Source organism: Falco rusticolus, chromosome 12 (assembly GCF_015220075.1).
Source record: "Falco rusticolus isolate bFalRus1 chromosome 12, bFalRus1.pri, whole genome shotgun sequence".
Lineage (NCBI taxonomy): Eukaryota > Metazoa > Chordata > Aves > Falconiformes > Falconidae > Falco > Falco rusticolus.
In genome coordinates this window covers 546,901-569,100 of record NC_051198.1, presented here as the reverse complement: position 1 = coordinate 569,100, position 22,200 = coordinate 546,901, and the positions used below count along the sequence as shown (strand labels likewise).

The window sequence follows — 22,200 nt, the reverse complement described above, 5'->3', positions numbered from 1 at the left end:
TTGTATAATTATATTTTGTTCTGGTTGTAGCTGCCTGATCCTTATACTCTTATCAAACTGACAGTGATGGTTTATTAACCTTTAGTAGGTAAAAAAGGTATGATTATAAATTCATCTGAAAAGATTTTTCCCTTAACCAGAGACTGAGCATTTGAAGGCGAGATCACTAGTCCATTGGCTATATCCAAGGCACAAAGGTGACCTTTGTACATGTGCAATGGGAGGCAAAACCCCATACCAGTAAATTCCAGGAATCCCGTATGTCCGTGTGCTGCTCAGCCGCAGCTCAGTGTGGCTGGACTCGTGTGCACAAAGCCCTCTGGCCGTGGGACTGTGTGCTCTTAGAAATCAGTGTTTTTGCACTCATTCCACGACAGGTAGAAATCATGCATGGTTAAAGGTATTTGGGTTTATTTTTTCTAGACTTGTGTTAAGATCCTTTATGACATATTCTCTTTCAAAAATAATTTTGTAAACATTTATAACTCCTTCACAGTTTGTAAAATCTTGTGTTTTCAGAGAAATTAAACTTTCCAAGGATTTACGTTTGGGAAACTTTTTAATTTTGAAGAGCTGGAAACATCACTATTGAATATCAAGAAATCAAATATATTTGTGCAAGCGATGCACCGAATATTATATTCTTAGAAGCAATGGAGTGGTTCCTTCGTCACCTCTCATCAGGCTTACAGTGCTTTTTACTCCTTCATTTAAGGCATAGATTCTCCCATCAACAAGATGTGTGTGTGGGGGATGCAAGTTGGTGCAGCAGATGGCTTGCTACACTCATTGTGGGCAAAAATTTTAATTAAAAACTGAATTACAATTTTTATTTCAATTTATGTAAAATCAAGAAGGGCGTTTCCTTTTGTTTCGTCTTCACGTAGATAACAACAGTCTCCTGATTTATCCTTGGCACATATGCACCATATAAATAACACTTGTAGATCTTGCTCAGAAACTCGAAACACAGACTTTCACCAGCAAATTTGTAGATGAGTATAATCGCAGCTGATTTATGGGTCTGCAATTGCCAGCCCATCCTCCCTGCCTCTTGGAAGTTACGTATGCAAATACACAATTAAGTGTGAACTCTTCCCTGTTTAATACAAATTTGCTGGGTGATTTTATCATCATTTCATCTCGCCCTTCTGCAGCGCTGCATGTTTAGGTATCTGGTAAATTAGTGAGCAACTTCGAGCATTGTGGCAAGTGTGTTATACATTAATCACGCCCCGGCGTGCGTTGGCTTCGCTGCGAGGAGCGTTGCGGTTTCACAAAACTGCGGTCAGTAGTGCTCCCAGGGAAGGCACTCGCGATGCTTCTTCACAGAAAAGGCCAGCTAGTTTATGGGGAAAGGTTCAGGGCTTTTGGGAGGGGTTTGGATCAAGGTTGCTTGAAGGGACATCCTCCCACTTTGCACGGGTCTGCGGGGAGCCGGGTGCGGTTTGGGTGGGATGGCAGAGTGCAGGAGCCGTCCTCAGCCCCTCGCCGGCAGGGAGCACCTCTGCAGCTCAGCTGCCCGCAAGGGTCGGTGCGCACTACCCTGTGTGATGCATTAATGCACAGCTAGCTGAACCAGATTCCTCTCCTGAGCTGTGTCAGCTATTTTGCAAGTTTCCCTGCCGCTGCACTGCTTGTCGTCTTTAAGGTGTCGGTAATTATCCCTTTTTCAGCTTCCAAAGCATCCAGATTAGTGAAGTGAACGTGCGGGGAAATATTCTGATAATTTCTGCTTGCTTTCCCTTATAATTTAAATGTGATGTTGAGACAAAAGTTGACTTCTGACTTACTGTGGTGACATTACCTCGCAAGTTACTTAATTGTCTTGTAAATCTGATGAACCGTTCTCAACAATTTTGAAATACGAATCTGTCATTATCTCCCTTTTCCCCTATCTCTGATTGTTCGATTTTCAAAGCTGAGAATGACTTAGGTTATTGCTGGTACATTCAGGTTTTGAATGGTTTGGAGTATGCCAGTATCCTGGGAGATTCTTAACTGTATATTTACTTTGATATTGCTGTGATGGAGCTTGAAAATACAGACTCCGGAAATGCAGTGACCTGTACCCTTTCTCAAGGTGCACTACATAACAGAGTGGGATGAGGAACAGAGCTGAGTGGCATTTGAATTTTTTAAGAGGTAGTGTACCAGTCTGGTGTCATTTCCAGCTTTCGCCGAGTTTGCTTGCACTTGGAGAATGTGATGGCAGTAAGTGTAGTAATGTTAAAATATACTGAGAAGGGTATACGCGCATGCCTGTAAGTCTACTTGTATATATTTCTGTGTTTGTGTATTTTCATATGTACAATGACCAAAGTATAACATCTCATTTTCAAAAACTTTTCTAAGCCTCTTACTTAGACTCTTGTGAGCTGTCATTTTTTTTTTAGTAGAAAATTTTAAGATATGAGTGACTACCAACAGCATTTTGTCATCAGCTGATATCATTAAGAACCTAAACTCACAGACCTTACAAGCAAGTCTGCCCTTTTCCTAAAAGCCTGAGTAAAAGACAGGAAGATCTAGTCTGGCTAGCTGAATATTCCCCTGCTAGCAGCTCCTTTGCATTTATGGTGAGAGAATTGCAGCCCGGCCTGTGCTCAGCAAGAGGCAGCACTCACTGCAGAGCATCCCCGCGAGCACGTGCCCCAGCTGCCCTGGGATTTGGAGGTTTGCAGGATCCTTCCGAGCTCCACCTGGAAATTCATCATGGCAAGGCACTGCGGATCCTGGCCGAGTGGCTAGCTGCGCTCCCAATATGGGTTCTTGCTTAATGAGCAGGCAGCTGCATTCTGTATCAACTTTATTTTTGAGTGTCCTGAGGGTAAAGGTACACGTATAGGACATTACAGCAATCTCATCATGAGGTACAGAGGCATAACTCACTGAAACAAGGTCCGTAGGAAGGAGAAGAGGTTCTCTCCTTCCCTCCTGTGGAGACTCAAACAGTAATTGCTGTGGCTGTGTTTAAGGAGAAGGCATGAGGCTTTCACTTAACCATGCTGCGGTCTTTATTTTCTGGTTACGGCTCCAAGTAAACATTCCACTATCTGCTGTGCATGTTTTAGGACCAAATCGTATTATCTGACATGTCCAGAGGAAGTTGCAGCCATATAGGAGAGCCATGTGATAAACAGCTCTTCTAATTCCTGCCTGCCTGCCTCACTTATCTCCATCAAGACTATTAATATTTCCAGCATGTAAGCAGTTTCCAACAGCTGTCAAATGCAAACAATGAGCTACCAGAAAAACTGTTTCTGCTTCTCCCCCTGAACTTGGCTCCCCAGTAAACACACTTATACGGCCCAGAGCTAAAGACACTGAAGTCCAGGACCAGCTAAAGGTTTTGATAGTTTGCAGCCTGCTGCTGCTACCAAAACCGGATGCTGTATCTTATGAGAGAGAGGGGATTTCTAGCTTTGCAAAAATGAAATGAGTTCCACTTAAGATGTTAAAACTACAGAATTACTATTCATAGAAATAACTCTAATTAAAGTCACTTTTGTTTCTAAAACATACTAGTTAGTAGAAGTGTTTTAAAATACAACATTTTTTTTTTTTACTTATTAAAACAGGAGAGATGGGAAATCTGTCAAGGCAAAAAAAATTGAGGCCCGAGTTATTCTCTAGTTCCTTAACCACAAAATCATCCATTTTTCAGTCTCTCTGTACCTCCATCTTCTGTAAAATGAAGGTAATAATACTCCCTGGCTGTACGGTTTTCTTTCTGCTTAAGTGTCAGATGTTCAGCGTAGCTATCCTGCTTTGGAAACAACAAAAAAAAAGTTAAAAAATTAATAGCATGGATGCGAGGTGCTTCATACAAAGAAGGTGAAGTGCCTGAGCATTCCTCATCATATTTAATTTATTTGTGTGGATAGAGCATATTTGTTTTTTACTTGGCATATTCTGGTCCTTTAGTTTCCATTAGGTCGTCCAACCTACCAGTGAGGGTCTCACACTTGGAATATGCTGAATAATACCCACATGGCTTGGCCATCTGTAAGTGGTGAATGAATGACAAACACTGGTGGACAATGTCTTTATGTTGCACATTCAGATAAGCTATATTGTGTTGGTAGCACACACCAGGTCTGACGTTTTAATTAAATATTTGGTCCACACATGCTGCAAAAATTAGTGAGTTTGCAATTTTCTCCTTAACCTGACCCATGCAGTGCAGTCTGCAGGCTCCAAGAGAGCACCCGTGTTAAGCAGAAGGCAGATGCACAATACACGTAAACCCCACTAGTGATGGTTTGTAGCTCCAAAACGGCACTGCTGTTTCCTAAACAGCCTCTCCTCCTAAGGGTTCAGTTACTCGGTCACTTTTTTTTCTCTGAAGAATGAGTTACAAATGCCAGCCACCCAATGCAAACAGGCCTGAAGGTTTTTCTCCACAAGGTTTTGGGGAGGGTTTTAATGCAGTACAGCATCTGTCGTCATAAGCTGTCATTTCTGCAACCACTTTAACGATACCTCTGAAGTGATCGCATGTTGGGGAAGGACATCAATTCACAGGCTGGCATCTGGCTTTCTATTAGTGACTCTTTATTGCTGTTACTTCAGGGTTGAGGTTTTCAAAAGTTCTCAAGATCTGCCTGATAAAAGCAGTCAGGAGTTTTACCGTCCCTCCCAAAGGTTGGTGTGGGCAACTTTTAACAGTTCTGAAAATCCTGCTGCTGCTGTTCACAAACAAAAAAATATTAGAATACTGGTTTAGTGGAAAGATACTCAAGCTTTCAAAAGAAACCTCCCTTTCCCTGTAATACACATATGCTGTAACAAAGCGGATAATAAAAGTAAAAGGGGATAGTATTGCTGGTATGTGGCTAACAGTAGTGGACCAGGGATAGTATAGTATCCCTGTGTGCTCAAGCAGCCAATTTGAAGGAACTGGAAGGCATAAGTAAATGACAAATAATTGTACCTTTGCCCTTTTTCTGAGATGTCCAAAAGTAACAGCTCATTAGTGGAATTACTGAAATAGGTGCATTTTATTAGTGTTTGAAAGTTTAAATTTATTCTTGAATAAAATTAAGACTGCGACAAAGCATGGGGGAAGCATTGCTTGGTAACATGTGACCTTTCCTCCAGTTATTTATCCCTTGATGATCACCCCGCTTGTGGAACAAGCCAGATAATTGCAGAACACGAGCATTGGCAGCTGTACATACACTGATAAAATGGGACAGCTATGATGTTATACTGATCCCTCAGAAAATACGACCTAGGGATTTGTCTTCTGCAGTCATTGGGCAGCTTTCTGTCTAGACCTGTACAGTGAAGGCTCCTCATGATGGCAGCTCCTTTTCTTGAGCTCCTGCTCAGTGCATAGGCAAAGGCAAGGTGGGGCTAGGCTCTGCTCTCAATGAGGTTCTTCTGAGGGTCCATCTCTGTCCATCTCTTCTGCAGCCTGTGCTGCCTTGGGGGAGACCAGCAGATCTTCTCAACCCTCTGTTCTCTGGGCCTCTTCCACCCATTTTGCAGTCTCCAGGTTATTTCCCTGGGTGACCAAGTACTTTGCTGGAGGAGAATGCCAGGAGATAGCTCACCCCTCTGCCCTCAGGAGAGGGGACCTCTACAGCTCTCTGCTCTAGGGCCCTGGAAAGGTGACTTTCAGTTAGACCTGCACAGCTTCTGTCCTTTTTGAGTAACTCTCAGGATTGGATAGGAGCTATATGGATACTTCTAGAGAAAATATATATTGGGGGAATCATGCCCCACTAATTTGCTGGCCAAGAACTTGTATATCTGAACGTACAATAGTCCTTGCAGTACTTTCAGAAATAGCTTCTTGGGGGTTAAATCTTTGCGTGCCTTGTGAAATGATTTACCAGTTAGGGCTTCTGTTGCCCCAACTGATAATAGGCAATTAAGTCATCACTTTAATCAATTGAAATATTTTAATCAAAGCCTTATCAGTATGGTGAGGCATGGAGTGCAGCTGCTGAATGGACCTGGCGTATGCAGAGGGCTGACTGTACAATGCAGAATGTACAGTGCCATTTTTCTAGGCACATATGTGTTTGGCAGTTTTGCCACTGGTCTGTGCACTGCTGTAGTGTTCTGTTGCTGCTGTACGAGGCGAGGAATGCTTTCAATGAGAACAAAGGTGATAAAGGAGATGAGGTGCATTTCTAACTTTTTTTTTTTTTCCCTCAGAGCAGGTATCTGTACAAACAGGAATACCTGATAGGAGATAATCACAAGTACTCTACGTTGGAATAAAAAAAGCTTCAGATAGGGATAAACATGAGTGCTGTCAAAGTACAGAATTGCATTGTATTAGGAAAGTAATCCGTTGTTCCTTCACCCCTCCTACAAAATGATCGGTCTGTAATGGTATGATGTTATCTGCTCCCAGGGGCTTCCCGCAAGGAGTAGTAGTAGTAAATTAAGATGAAAGCTTGTTTTCTGCCTTAATCATAATAAATGCAAAATTCTTCCCTGAAGCACTTGGCATGACTAATGTGCCACATATTCTTGATATCCCAGAGCGGCAGGCAAGTGCTTCTGCCAGACGGGTGGTTTGCAGCACACCTTGGGCAACGTGCTACCTAACAAGCCACGGGAGCCAAGAGCAAGCGCCAGAGCAGGGCTCCGCACAGGAGAGCGTGAGCCAGAGCTTTATGCCTCGGGGCACCTTCACGTTACTTGATTTCTGCAGAAATGGTTTGACACCATGTGAAATGTGGTTTTGTTGTTGTTTTCCAGTTTCTTCTTTAAAGCAGTTAATGGCAACAGTCTGTGAGGAAAGAAATGCATTGCACAGTGCGTGTTGGAAAATGCTGTAGCAGTCTGCCATGTTACTTGCAGCAATTACAGGTTATTTTTTATTCGGTGTTACGGCAGTATCTGAAACCCTGTCTCCATCAGTCGGGACTGGGATTCTTTTGTAATCCTGAGCAAAGACCCAGGCTCCCCTTGGGGGGAGAGAGATGGCAGAGCTCCAGACATGGTGCCAAGACAGTGGGCAAAAACTCCTCAAAGGAGAAATCCATTTGGAAATCTGTCTGTACCTGTCAGTTTTGGTGAGTGTCGCATTTCTTGTACACCAGGGTGTGCTGGGCTCCAGCCATCCCCCACGACTGGAAATCCCCCCTCTAGTCCCCCTGACACAACAGTAAAAGAGGGCTGCCTGCCTAGTGTAATTCTGTACTGAGGGGTGGCAGAGCAGAGGAAAATTATACTGCGGAGAGGATGAGCTCTTGGTTTTGGCAGCAAAGGATCATCTGCCTGCTCTGGATAAGGAGGTGGAACAGCAGCCCTGGCACTAGCCGTCCCTGCTCCGCTGAGGGAGGGCATCAAGCCCTGCCTCCTGCGGCTGCACCGCAGACAGATGGCCTTCTCAGGGGCTGACCACGGCGAGGGAGCCCGTCTCACTCCCCTCTAGCACAAAACCGTTGGTTTGAGTTGGATGGTTATAGTCAGCCTCGTCTAATACATGTCTTACGTGTTATATTGACCAATTTAAGACATGCATCACTCTGAAAAGTTTTAATCTCAGATGCTCTGTTCTAAAAAAAGCACATAAATCTGCAGTTGTTGACAGGTATGGTTTAATTGCACCTGTTCAGTGAAGGATATATGTTACTAAAATTCCCCCAAAAGTTTTCAGTTAAATTTGTGCAGCAGTGACAGCCACTAGACCATAAATGATGGCAGGCCCAATCAAGCATATTGAGTTTCACACTGAAATTGCCTATCGCAACATTTTAAAAGCACAGTAATTCTCTCCTGTTCAGAGCTTAAGGAGAACAATTAGGTGCATAGAGGTCATTTACCAATACATTTATGTTAACCTCAATTTTATGGTCCCTGCTTTATTCTGCTTTGGTAAGTCCCAAACATTTATGTTCTTGTTTGGTTTCAAAACCACTATCGTGGTTTCAGGAGCAAACCTTTTTTGTGGAACCATCTTTGGTTCTTATGATACAAATTAGGAGGATACCAAAATACATTGTAATGGTCAGAAATGATTTACCAGTAGTTCTTTGGTACTGAAGTCTTGAAAGGGCAATGGGTAAAACAGAAGTTCACCATAGCCTTCTATTTCCTCTGCCTTAGAGTCTGTCAGGCCTGCCCAAGGAATCGGCTGTTTGCAAAACAGGTTTTCCTTCTCTTGTCTGCACACTACCCGTGTGATCACCTATATAAGCACCAGTGAGGCTGGAAAGCTCTAGCATAGATTTGGGAAACATGCTTTCTTGCATTGAACTAAGTTCAAAGATTTTATCCTTCAAGTCTCCCTAGTTGGGTGGAAGGAGGAATTGGCATGTGGACATGTAGACAGCCTTGATGTCCGATGGGCTGGAAAGAGCTGTCTGCCTCTATACTTTTAGCTACTCCACTGGCCAGATGCCCCCAAAGCCCTTCTCAGGGTGGGATTCACATCACAGATGGAAATTGCAATAGGTTCATGCCAATAGTCCGCATTAACTTCCTTGGCAGTCCCTCCGGAGCCAGAGGAACAGTTGTTTCAGCGCGCGCTCTCCATGGACCCAGGCGGTGGGGTTCCAGTCCCAGGCCTAGAGCCCCTTGGCATCGGCACGCTGCAAACGATGAGCTCTGGAGAGCAGCCAGTCAATTCTCTCTCCACCTGTTCACAAACCCACAAATACTTTTGTCTTTTGTTTGCATGAAGAGAGTGCTGTGTCAGCAAAATACAGTTGTTTCCGTATGTTGGTGAGAGTACATAAACGTTGCCAAAATGTTTTATTTCCAAAAAATAGAGTGGGGAAGGACTTGCTAGCCATTGCCATCAGCAGTGATGGGTAGTTGATGGTTTTGCTTGAAGTCAGCGCATAGTTAAGGTTAGTAAGCAAAAGTTCTAAATTTTCAGGATCTGTTTAAATAATCATCTTCTATTTTTTCCCTGTTTCTAAATAGTTATTTATGGTTTAACATTGTGCGTATGTGCAGAGAGGGAGATGTTGGGCAGACCCAGGGATGGCTCAGCTCACCTGTAGACCCCAGATGAGTAGGACTTCGAAGGCTTTTCAAGGTCTTTATATTTTAAATCATGCATCTGAAACTGGCTGTACGTTGTAGAGGTTAATTGTGGAGGTGATGCTCACAGGTCAGCTGTGCACTGGCTGCTACCTGCATCTCTGGTGAATATTCAGAAAATTCTACATTACTTCTTCTTTTGGATTGTCCATCTGGAAGGAGGTCCTGCATGTGTTTCACCACAGAGCTTCACAGATCGTCCTACTGCTTACATTGTATAGCTGAACTGTTAAAATAATTGATGAACTGATATAAAAGCTCATGATACTCGGATACTGAGATTTGCTTGCTGTATTCAAATTTGAGCTAAATTCTTTTCTCCCACAGTTACACGTATTCATGGTGGATAATTCACTCCTTGTCGTGGCTCTCGACATAGTTTAATATATGAAATAAATAAAAATGTTCATGCCCATTGAAAACATTCTGCTCTGAAGTTTCACCATGGTAAAAGCAAAATGTAAAATAATGCAGTTGTTGAAGAGGTGGGTCAAATTGCCATACATATTAAAAGACGTTGCTTTTGATCAGCTCCTTTGAATGTCTAGTATAACTCCGTTTATCTGAAGATCTCAGGGGACGCCCAAAACCTTCAGATAAATGAGGGCTTAGTTAATCAGGGAAGCCAGCTGTCCAGCTTCTTCACCGGGGTAGGGTTCAAGATCATAACCCATCCTCCCTGCAGCCAGGCCGTCTTCAGAAAATGATTTGCATGCTTCACTTCAGCAATCTAGCCTTGAGGCTTCTGTAGAAAAGCCAGCCAGGCACTTCAAGCTTTCTCCTGGCCCTGCTTGACCCAGAGCATAACAATGAGCTGGGAGTGGGAGTTTGCTGATATATGTGTTGCATTTTTTAAAAAGTAGTAGTTTATGCGGCACTCTGCACATACTGGCTTGATGTAAATAATGCGACGCAGCTTAGCATTCATGGGCATCTTTGCATCAGATGTGCTATGCCGAAAGCTGACAGGGGAGAGATGACACAAATTTCATATTAAAAAGATTCAGCTTAACATTCTAACACATGTAAGTAAGTAAAATCGCATCACCGGTTCTTAAGGATGAAGGCACAGCACATTTACAAGGGCTGCAGTTTTGACAGATCAAGTATTGCACTAGTGATTATCTGGATGAAAGCGTTTTTACATGGTGATAAATACGAAGCTTCTTGAGGCTGCAATTGAAAATTACTGTTTCAGACTGCTCCTGTACAAATGGTCTTGAAATGCTGAGTCTTCTCCTCTGCCCCCTCATCTCTGTCATATTATTGTTCTTTGGGTATGTTAGGTTCTCTCAGATCCTGAAAATACCTTGCCTGGGACTCCAGGCTGTCTGATGGATGACTAACGTAGTGGTGCCTGCAGAAGGTTCTGACATAAATACAGTTAAGTAGCAAAATGATGGGTTTGTTTGCATGTAAGAAGTGGAACTTGAGCAGGTTACAGAACAAAGATTTTTGTGTGAGAGGTTAGGCACTATTCGTGATGTCATGCTAGTTTCTTGACCTGTGTTTACAAGGCTGGAGGTATTTTGGGAGGGTTCTTTAAAGCTTGTTTATTAAGTTTCTAATGCCTCCATTAGAATTCCTAAACTTCAGTAAAACCTTAGTTGACTTTTTTTTTTTAAATGAATCCAAACTGTTTTCCCTAATATGTGTGTGTTTTAAAATAGGGATAGCAGAGAGTTTAGTTTAACTTTCCTGCAGTGACTTAATGCTTTTTAGATTAGGCTGTAAGTGAAAATCAGTATGAGCATCTCGCTCACTGCCCGTGTGGGAGCAGCCGCTGTGCTGTCTGGTGCTGGTGGTAGCTGTGCTGTGGGGAGCCTGGGCAAGGTAAGGAGATCACTGAGCTGCGAAGGGTTCAGGTGAAGTGGAGCTGGTTTATGCAGCGGCCTTCCTCACTGAGTCTGTGGTACCTGCACCTACTGCTTTCAGGTTTTTAATCTGGAAGAGCAGCACTGAATTGGGATCTTCCTCGTGTGCCTCTGGAGCTGCTAATCGCACTGCACAGCGCTCTGGACCTTGGCTTAAGCGCAGCTCAGTATGTTATTTTTCAGATGCCTCTCCTGTAGCTGCCCAGCTGTTTGGCTGAGTGTTTTTTTTCTGGTCTTTTGTGTGGTTAGGGTATCTTCCATTTCATAAATAAGGGTTTTACAAGATGTAATGCTAACCTAGTCAAAACCTCCTCACTCTCTTTTTCCGTGCAATATTTAGCAAAATCGGTACAAACTTCTGGTGTGTTAGCAGTTGTTCTGCGCATTGTATGCTTATGTGTTAGATGTGCAAGGTCTTTCATTAAACAGCAGGATATTATTAGGCATAGCATGAAAAGCCTTTATAGTCTCCCTGCCTTGTTTAAAGTGGGCCCACAAGCAGACCGCAGCCTAAAAGGCTGTGCAATGAATTGAGCGCTGATGGCTGGTCCGCAGGCTCAGGTGGTCGTCAGCCGCAAGTTTAGCCGAGCCCTTTCAGTAATTTGTCACGCCTGGGTCTGTTCCCGCTGCGCCAGCACGTGCCAGCTCCGTGGCGGAGGGGCTGTTCGCCAGACGGCCACGCAGCCCCCGCGTCCCGCTGTTAGCAGGGCCAGCACTCGCCCGGCCGTGTGCTCCGCACAGCCCTGGCAACAGCCGAGCGCACCGTGGAATAAGCATCTTCATAATGAGAAGTGAATGGCATCCGTCAGTCCCTTTAGAATAGGGCCCAGGCGTGTGCCTCCTCTCCTAGGAAGTTTGGCAGCCTATTCATTAACAAGAGTCATCAGGAGTTCAGCCCATAATAGGGAGGCAGCCCCAAACGCAGGCGGGCTAATGCTTGCACTATCAGGAATGTGTTCTCCTGGGCATAGGGAAAAGAGAGAAAAAAACTAAGCAAATAATGCTGTCAGCAGGTGCAAACTCTGAAATGCTATGTATTGATTTTCTTTCCTCGGGCTTCCACGGGAAGTTTATAAGAAGATTTATCACATATCAATCGTCCTCTGCTAGCATTAAAAGCAAAAAATTTTTTTTTCTTTTTTACCACCGAGCTTATAGGAACCTGAGTACAATTAAGATGTGCTTTGCTTATTGCCCTGGAGGTAGAACGCGAGACCGTCATGTCCTATTTTTAAGCATGGCTTTACTCTGATATATTTTTTTTTTTAAAATCCTGTTTCAGAGTGGTTTTGTTGATGTAATGAAAGTAAAAAATGGTACTTCGGTATTAATTAGTAATGCTTTTCAGTTTTAAATGCCTTCACCTGCATTATGTTGTCACTGGTGTTATTCTCACTGCTTCCAATTTCTAAATCTAAATTGGCCTTTGCTTCTGCATAACAGTCGCGCAGAGTTAGAATGCATTTCTCCGTAACAGAAACAAAATCTGAAAACTTTTGTTTTAAATGAGGAAACAGAGAATGAGATGTCATACTGGCTCCTGCGAGCATTAATTCATAAAGTGATACGTGAGGTTCTTCAGCCCATTGTAGATTTGTTTCAGACGTTATCCTGTTATTGGAAGTGTATGATTCACCTTCTGAGAAAACAGAAGCTGCACACAAAAGGAAAAGATTTGCTTTCTCCGCTGTGAAAAGCTGCCGCAAGCAGGGGTCCTATTAAGACAGCTGGAAAGTTGCTTCAGCTTGTTACGCTTGTAAGTTTTATTGGTGACTGGTTTTTGATTACACATTTGAATGCTGTGTGTTCCAGGTTGCCGAGTTTTAATTAAAAGGCAATAGTCTTGATTTTAGATTGCTTTGTTGCCTGCATTATGCAGACTATAATGCGTGCAAGTAGTGGGGTGAATTTTTCCAATATGCATCATTTATTTAGGATACATAAGATTACACCTCCTAGCACCTGCCTTAAGTACAAACTTCACAGTTTCAGGCACTGTTTATGACAGCTAATTTCTTTTATGAACTACAGTGATCAAATACATGGGGGGTGTGGGGGGGTGTGTTTGTGTGGGGATAGTTCTCCTCTGTCCTGTAGCTTGTCTCTTCAATCTAACTATTTTTCTAGTCTGACAGGGTCATTGTAATGGGAACATTGTGTACCAGGAACTTCCTGTAATGCCACAGCTTGTCTGCTAAAGTTGGGGTTTGCTTTAAAAAAGCCTGCAGTCTACGGGGTTCGTTTCTGCCCTTGGTAACTTCAGCAATCTGTCGGATCTACTGAGTTGCAGCTTTTCATTCACAGAGCTAAAAGGTATTACCCTTAATTTTAAGCCATTGGGCGTATTCACTCCTCAGCGTTCACGTTCAGAACTGTTAAGCAGCATTGTGCAGTTTTGGTCCCCTCTTTTCCACGCCTGCATACAGCCTGGTTAGCATTGTTGAGTATCTGAAGTGCTGGTGTTGGTGGACGTTGTGTAACATTATTCAATTCTGCACACACATTTCCTTAACCTGGTTGTTGCAGTTATGAGGAAAGAGCTCTGTATCTCGAAGCAATAATCCAGAACCATAAAGAAGCAATGACATTTGAGGATTTTGCCGCTCAGGTCTTTTCTCCCTCTCCCAGCTACTCCCTTGGTGGAACTGGTGAGTCTCTGGACGTTATTTTTCTCTTTAGCACTAAGAAGCACTTGAGCAGCAGATGTACACCTGTTTTTTGTAGATAAATGCTTGCAAATTTAAGACAACCATTCTTCCCCTGAATCTACTAATGAATATCAAAAGGAATGATGACATTCATTTTAATTTGTTTTGCATCAGAGCTATTCACTCTGCTCCTTTCTTCAGCTATCCTGTTAACCCCCGAATCTAGCAAGGTTAATGAACTTTCTCTCAGTAATGTGCTCTGGTTCATTCAGGAGTGTGGGTTTCTTGCTGAGCTGGGAATATGTTGTTCAAAAGCTATGCCTGAATTGGTGCTTACTTATGGAAAAATAGTTCCTCACAGTAGAAGCCGTTGCTACTAATGCTAAATGGGGATTATGCTGCTCAGATACCAGGGTCAGGGATTAATGCAAAAGAAATGTAAGAATGGTGTTCTGTTAGAAAATCATGGCAGTGTGCAGTATGCTAACATTTCCCTTAAATATAGATGAGCAAATTTCAGGCTTCCTTCCAACACCTGGTCTGGAACCTGTTTGAGTATATGTGTGTGCGTACATGTGTACATTTATGTACACGCACATGAATGCGATCATCATTCATCAGCCCCACTGAAATACAAAGATGTGATGCTGAACTCTGTGAATGTATTCCTTATGTGCCCTATAAAGGTTTTAATTTAGCGTACAGTCAGTAAGTTGTGAACTGCTACTTTGCTGTTTTACTAAATGTCTCCTGATGGAAACTTCGACTCTGAAATGCAGATTTCTAGTACCCTTAAGATTTATTTTTTTTCCAGTCTCCAAAAAGTATATGGTCACTATGGGTTAGACTCTTTAACAAAGATTCCTTAATCCTTTTTTTACCCCCGTCGGGTGAAACTAGCACTTTCTAATTATTCCCTGCTACTCTTTCGGATTGTTTAATAGATTATTTCAAACCTTTATAAGCAGGACATCTGCTGTATTTCTCTTTAGCCTGACTTGTTAGCAAAAATCTTCCATCTAAACTGAAAAATTGAAGGAAGAAATTAAATTTGCTAAAATAAATCACTTACAAATAAAATCAGCCGTGCATCATTGTTTAACGTTACTGGCTCCAATCCTCGAGCTTTCAGAGCTTTGTTAGGAGATAAGAGGTGTATGCATGTCCTTGCATTGGTCGCCAGTAGCAGCAGGCAGAAGGCTTTGGAGATAAGCAAGCTGGCAGAAGTAAAGGGGAACCAGTGCTATTTACATAATCGCGCCTCTGCTTCCTGGAGAGGCGTCAAGAAACACAGGGATGGCCTCTATTGATCTTTGTTGAACTGGAATACTAAACAACATTAGAAAAGCTTATAACTTAAAGCTTTGATTAATGTTTTCTACATTAAAAAGTAGAACAGCTGTGAATTAAATTCTTTTATACACTCTGCCAAAAGCCTGAGACAAAAAAATTATCAGTTTCAATAGAAATGTAGATTTCATGCGCAGTGTTGTTAGCGCTTTGAATCATTTATCTGTTGATGCATCAGCAAATAAAAATGTAGATACATTGATATCTTTTAAATGTTTTGCTCTATACGTAATTGTATTCCGTTTTCACGTCATTCTTACAGCACACAGTGATCTTATATAGCTATTCAGTTCGACAAGCAAGGACAGATTCATTTGATAACACTGCTAGTCATACTTTCTAAAGGTTGTGATATATTTGGTATGCCAAAAATATTTAAAATGTTTCTAATGTCTGCCTAAGTTTTTCAGAATACTGTTAAATCATCAATACCTGAATGCGTTTTTAAGATTTCACAATTTTATTGCTTTTTTAAAGAGTAAAACCTGCCACAGTCAGGTCCCAGTTTTTGGACTTTGAATGTCAGAATTTATTTCATGCTCACAAAGAAGCTGGAGGCCAGTCACAACTTCTGGCATTGAAAGTCTTTGCTTTAGAGAGTCTCCTCACATTACCCACTGATGTACCTGCATAGTCGGTCAGATACTGCCACAAGCTGTGTCGGTGGTTGCCATTAGGATGTATTTTCCATCAAATGCCATCCTGGCAATCGGCAAGGAGGCTGAATGTAAACCCTGCAGCTCAGGTGCCACTGCCAGCCGCTGCTGGGGCGAGCCCGCGGCCCGTGAGCAGGGAGCCTGGTGCGGAGCTGCGTGTGGATCGCCAGCATCTGCCTCAGCCTCGCCTGTTCCCAAGTTTATCGTGGTTCAGATTGGCGGGGTACTGCAAATGTGCTGGCAGCCTCCAGAAATAAGTAACAAACCAGCTCGGGTGCAATTTGACTGAAGTTTGCAGCCACTATTCATCCCTCCTAATGAGTAGAAAGGGATGAAAAACTATTCTGAAGTCACCGGTTTCCCTGTCGGCATGGTCACAGCTGGGGGCAAGCAGGAGGGTTGCGGGCTGCGAACAGCGGCAGCTCTGTGTTTTCCAGCGTGCAGCCTGTCCCCCCGTGCCACAGGCAGCAAGACCTCCTCCAAGCTTAGCTTCCCCTGTCCTGTGCCTGCAAAATCGGCTGTCTGCCCCTTAAGAAATACGGGCGGCATTTTTCTTCATGTGAAAGGGGAATTTCTGTTCTGTAACAGAAGCAAAAATGAATCACAGAGCAGTAAATGCATGGAGCTGACACAGGTCTGTGTTTCCCCTTCTAAAGTAACAAGCCAGCTGATACTGCTAACCCTGCCTAGCTTGAACTTTTCAGGTAAATTTAAGGTTAATTCTCCTCTGGTCTTTGTTCTTAAAACCACCTAATTGTAATCCTGCCATCGCTGCGTATACGTGTGCACGATAGAAAGGGTCAATGAGTAAGTATGCTTTTTTATTAAAAGTAAGATTGGTTTTAGTAATTAACGCAGTATATAAAGCAAATCAAGACCATTAAATTAATTGACTATGTAGCTGTTAATGACACACATTATTGGTGTATTATTAACTGTGATCTGTTTATTTAAACTAAATGTTTTTATGTTTGCTGATACTGCCTCTAGGGATGCTTCCCCTAGATTCAGAGGGACGTGGGTTTCCTGTAAGTATGCCCTGGCTCAGTCTCCCAGGTCACAAATAGTCTTGCAGGTGCTACATTTGATGCATGGAAATCGTCCGATTGACCTCTTTTGCTGTTTTCAGAAGTAGAACCTTCAACATACCCTGTATGTATCATAGATAGCCCTGAATACCTTAAACGTTGAAAATGCAGCCTGGTAGGCAGAATGGGCATCCCTGAACTCATTTAGGGGATGTGCAGATTAGGAACAAAAGATGAGAATACGGTCCTTTGTTGTTAAACTGGTACATTACATGCTGTATTTTAATTAGGCTGGGTATGAGAGTCAGCCCAGGAAATCCTCCGTAATCCAACACTATTGAATTATTCTTATCCTTTCCCTCTGCAGATTTCTCTCGTTTTAGAGGATGGGGGTTTAAGCTGCTGTCTTTTTTTCTGTTCTTGCTCCCTCAGCCAAAAAGAAAAACAGTTATTCAACAAAATACTCGTGTGTTCTTTGAAAATATCGTAAAAATTAAACAGGCACAAACAGATACAAAACGTTCCAACTTTAATTACCTCTGCTGAATAAAAAGCATTTGTTGGTTTGGTTTGGGTTGGGTTGGGTTTGGGTTTGGTTTGTTTTTTTTTTCTTTCCATTTAAGATCGGAAGCCAGAATCGTGTTAACCCTTAGAAAGTGGAAGTAGTCAGATATTCTAGAAAGGAAAAGAGGTAACTTTTCCACCAGAGAAAGATTTAGATTTCAGGGTTTTATACTTAGGAGGGTAGATTTCTACTTTCAAGAGAATCTACAAACCTGCTTTTCAGCAGCGCAGACTTGCAGTTAGTGCTTCAAAGGGTTAATTGAAATGGGCACACTTGACTGCTGAGAGGACTGATCTAATCACTGCCATATCCAAGTGCATCTGTTCACCATGAGGTCATTCTTGTGCATGCTAATGATTTGGAAAATAAAGCATAATGCTTGACGTTATCAGAAAGGATATAGTGTAAATCTTTGCTTTTTAGTTGCTACAGCTATTGTGGAATGAAATGGCAGGCAAAATACCTCAGATTATTGCTTTCCATTTAAATTTTTTTAAAGCATCATTTTCAGCGGAGTGTCAGGAAAACTGTGCTGGAAAACTCTGACATGTGGTATCTGTTGATAAATGGATTCTTTAATGAATATTATAGCATTGCCCAGGAGCAACACTTGAGTTGAGGAACTACAGAGGTTTTCAGCATTCCCTGGTTTTAAAGCCTTGGAAGCTGTGCCTGCTTATTTACATAAAACTGAGATCTTGCAGCCTTTTTGTTGAAAAGGTGACACATGCTTTTCTTTTGTCTCCGGACTTTTACATGCATAAATTTCATGTAGAAAATAACTTGAACAAACAACAAACAAGATTTAGTTTATTGAAAAACACTTTTTTCTAGGTGCTGAGCTTTATCTTTCCCTGTTTAAAGCAAAAGGGAGTATTTCAAATGGCCGCGCAATTTTAAAATCTGTTTTTGACAGAAACAACACAAAACGTGGAGTAACTGTTGTCTTAAACAGACTTACATTCTTTTTAATGCTAACTGAGTGATGGTTCCTTTGGGGTTCATTTGGTTTGGTTTTTCTGGGGTTTTTTTACTTCTTTGTCGATGCCTTCTCCTTGAAAATCTGTAGTGTGTTTTGTCAGTTATGTGTACTAGGTAGAATAAAGTCTCTCCAGCTTCTCTATAAATATTTTTGCATATTTTTAGGGAAGATGGATGGAGCTGAGTATTTCAAAAATACACCTCTGAAAGTGAGTAGCTGTGCCACGACATTACAGCATACACGGCACATGCCAAGTGTTGGGTTTGATCAATATGACAGTGTTGCCTGAAACTGAAAAAATTAGTTTCTAGTAACTGGGACTTAGAAAATTCCAGACTAGCCTGGCAGCTAGGAGCCCACTGCTCAGCTGTTTCCACTGCGAGAAGAGGCAGTGCTGAAACCATCTGGCAGTTGTTACTGCCTGGACCGGGATGCTGCTGTGGAGCTACACGCGGCGCTTTGACGCGGCTTGAACCTCTGTTCTGAATCCTTACTTTTCCAGTACAGGTGTTGCCCTTAAATGTGGAAGGAAGCACGAGAAGGCAAGTCATTAGCACAGAGCTCATCACAAGGTGTTCTAGGTGAGAAGGAAAAAGTGCAGTTGTAGGTGCCAGACGTTGCAATGGTAGAGGTTGTCCAGGCAGTAAACAAAGAGGAAAAGCTTAAGGAGGTGGAGCAGAGGGGTGGGAAGAGGACTCAAGGTGTTGCTGTGGGGTTTTTTCCTCCCTCCCCTGTGAAGAGTTCAGAGGAGGCGCAGGGACCTGGCCAGCTTCTCCTCTCTGTTTAATTCACACAGTTCTTACAGCTGATCTTCAGCAAACTAGAGCATCTTTGACTGCTGGGTTAGCGGCCTGCCCCAGCTGCCTGCTTGGACTGCCTTCAGAGGGCTCCTGAAGCTGCACCAGCGGGTTCAGGAGGTGCTCCTTACCCCTCTGGTCTTGGTTATCAGTGGTCCACATGTGGCCATCCTGCCCATCTTCCACAGCGCTGCCACCTGCCTGGGCGTTCTCACCACCACGGGAAGGTGCAGTGCCCAGCAGCTGGATGCTGCGCCGGGGCGGCTTTCAGCACCGTGCTGTTGCATGTGTGTGGCTCCTAATTTCTACTCGTCAGCAGAAATGGCATTTCATAACCACCTCCGTCACTGCCAGCCTCAAAACTCTTGCCTCAGAAATATGGAGGTCTCCCATCACTGTGTTCCTTCCGTGGTAGCTACCAGCTCACCCAGGAACTTGCCGAGGTGCTCTCTGCATCTCAGCATCACGGAGGCAGAGCCTGGTGGCGGATGATCCTTTCCTGCTTGGTGAAATTGTCTCTTGGCCCATGGTAGCTGCTTGACAGCAGAGAATGAAAAGGTGCCAAATGAAATTTCCAGTCGAATCAAGCATAATTACCTGATTTAATGAAGGAGGAAAGAGGATGTTCTGCAGAAACCCAGAATTTACCCTTTCTCCCCAGAGATGCCTTTCAGCGTGTGTAAATGGAATAAACCCATTTCATATTTTCCATTACCTCCTTCTTTCCTCCACACTTAGGGAAACCTGCTTGAGCGTATTCAAACAACACGGCACAGCAATTCTGATCCACTTTCTGGGTCTTTTAATGGCAGAACTGAGAAATCACAATGATTTCTATGACGACATGTGGATGCTATAAAGAAAATAATAATTTTGCTGAATGATGAAGCAGTGACTGAGTGGAAGTGCATCCCTCCTCCCGCAGTCAGAAAGACGACGCTAGAAATCAGAAACACCATTTTTGCTCTTTCAGACTCAGGCAGCGAGTGAAAATCTTTTCCAGGCTGTGGTGTGTTCCTTGATTTGTTAATCTACTCAAGCATTTAGCAGTCTGAAGAGTTTAAACACCTTGCTGGTAGTTCTTTATGAAGGAATAGGAAGGAACCTTCTACATCGTCAGTGTACCATGGGACCACCCCCGTGCCTCGGTCAGACCCTTTAGGTTTTTAAAAAAGTCGAAGGTTATACATGCTGACAGTATGATACTTTGCATTTTTTTCATGAAAGAGAAATACTTTCTTGAATTGGTGAAAATCTTAGCATCCCTGTAAGGGTTAGAAATGGTCTGTTATTAAATAGGGCAAAGTTATAGTAAATACCATGAATCGTTAGGTGGTATCAGCTCTGTACCCACTGTAGCTCCTCTGACTTGAACAGTCTGGTGTAAATTTACACCAGGCCTGGTTCAGAAGAGGACAAATCCCTGCAGAACGGTGAGCATGTTGCATCATTACTTTGCAGCAGTTTTTCCCTTTGCCCACTGCCTATGAGGGTGTACAGCCCGGACCTGTCCCAGAGGCTGTGTTAGGTGCTGGGCTGCTTCTCCATCAAGCCTGGTGTAACCTTGGGATCTGCAGCAGAGTGGGGGTGAGAGAAACATCAGGGCTTCCAGCCTGGGCCCTTTCTTTTTTCCATTTAATTGATTGTCTCAGAGGGAGCTCTCCCAGCTCCGATCTGTGGGAGAGGAGATGTCAAGGGAGGCTTCCTCCCTAGCAATCAGTGCTGGGATGGGAAAAAATACTAGCTTGACGGGCCTCTCTCTTCTGCGGGGTGACAGCTCCAGCTGCTCAAGCTGTCAGGTTGTGAGAAAGCTCCAGGCCATGCGGCCCCTTTGCATTTTTCCTCTGCATTGAGGCATGTCAGCCCTGCAGCCGCCGTGACAGAGAGCGCCTGTGTGGTGCCGTCCTGCTGCTGCAGGCTGCCGGTGCCCAGGCCAAGCCTCGGGGCGGTGGTTTGCGCTGCACGGCGTGTTGCATGCCTGCCTGCAAAGGAGAAGTAACCACTAACGCTTGCTGTGGTCCGTCTGGCTGGCTGGCCAATGCAGAATTAATTAGCGGCTGCTCCAAGTCACAACTAATTAGAACTTTGATGTGTACATTCAGGCTTTATTTCCAAATCTCTAAAACCATCAAAGCTGGGTACGTGATGGTGTCAAGCACGCGTTACCTGTGCTGGGAGTGCTTTTTTGGGGGTTGTTCCTGCCCTTGATCAACCTGTAGTTTCAGATTCTTACTGCGCCAATTACAGCTCTTCGAGGCGCTGCTTTTTTTTTTGTTTTTCATAGCCAAACAAGAGTGGAGCGAACCTCCTCCTCTACCTATGTTTCAGCTGCTGTGGTGCTCACTTAGGGTCCAGCCTGCTCAGGGGAAGCAGGTATGGAAACTGCCGGTGGCTTGTGCTGGCCCTGCAAGCGCAGCCTGGGCTGTCCCCCAACACCTTCCGAAGAGCCGTGCTGCTGGGTGGGCTCAGGGCAGTCAGCTCAGGCACCCTTCTTTCTTCAGCGTCTTTGTGGGTTCAGCGGGGAGAAGGGGCTGTGTAAACTCAGCTGGGAGAAAGACTCTCCAAATATAGTCGGTAAGTGCCGTGCTGTGCCGTTGCCCAGCTGCCAGCCGCCTGTTCTTCCAGGTTGCTGCTGAGGTTGAACCATGTAGCCTTTGGGGTTTGCTTAAAGGCATAAGCCAAATGAAAGATACCAAATGCAGGTTTAAATGGCTGTCAGTCAACAAAATACGAAATAGTGTAACGGCTCATACCAACCGCGGCAAAGAGCTGCGTGGTGTAAGTGCAGTTCCAATTATTTGACCTCCTGCATACTTGATGCAGTTGGTGGTTGTATTTGCATTTCAGACCGTTGAGTACGTGTGGTTTTGCATGAAGACAGCCACTGCTTTATTTAGTGATAATTTCTTCAAAACACACACACCTGAACATGCAGGTTCAGGATGCTGCTTATGTTGTATTTTGAGCCTGTCCTTGTGAGTGGAAGGCAGACCATGTCAAAATGCTAAGCGGATTTACTGCTATGATTCTCTCTGGAATTTTATTACCTTCACATTTACTGGGAAAGAAAACAAAGATTTCCACAGACCTGTTATGGCTGATAGGTTAATTGAGGGGGGTGGGGGGGAGGTATGTCATGGCACGTGTGAAAACTTCGTAGGTCTTCTCAAGTATAAAGCTTCAGAAACCGTAACCATTACGTGTGATGTTGTAATCCATTTTTACACACTTGGGTTCCACATTAAGACCTGCTTTTCTTCTCTTTTTCTCATATGATAGAAA

The 22,200-nt window shown here is 43.5% G+C and overlaps 1 protein-coding gene across 4 annotated transcripts in view; it reads left to right on the top strand.

Moving 5' to 3' along the window:
- Positions 1-22,200, top strand: part of RALGAPA2 (Ral GTPase activating protein catalytic subunit alpha 2) — a 136,466-nt gene that overhangs the window by 106,212 nt on the left and 8,054 nt on the right. For all 4 annotated transcript variants that reach the window (XM_037405406.1, XM_037405407.1, XM_037405408.1 and 1 more), the window contains one exon: positions 13,419-13,540. In XM_037405406.1, the coding sequence (XP_037261303.1) occupies positions 13,419-13,540 (122 nt within the window). The remainder of the gene's footprint in view (positions 1-13,418; positions 13,541-22,200) is intronic.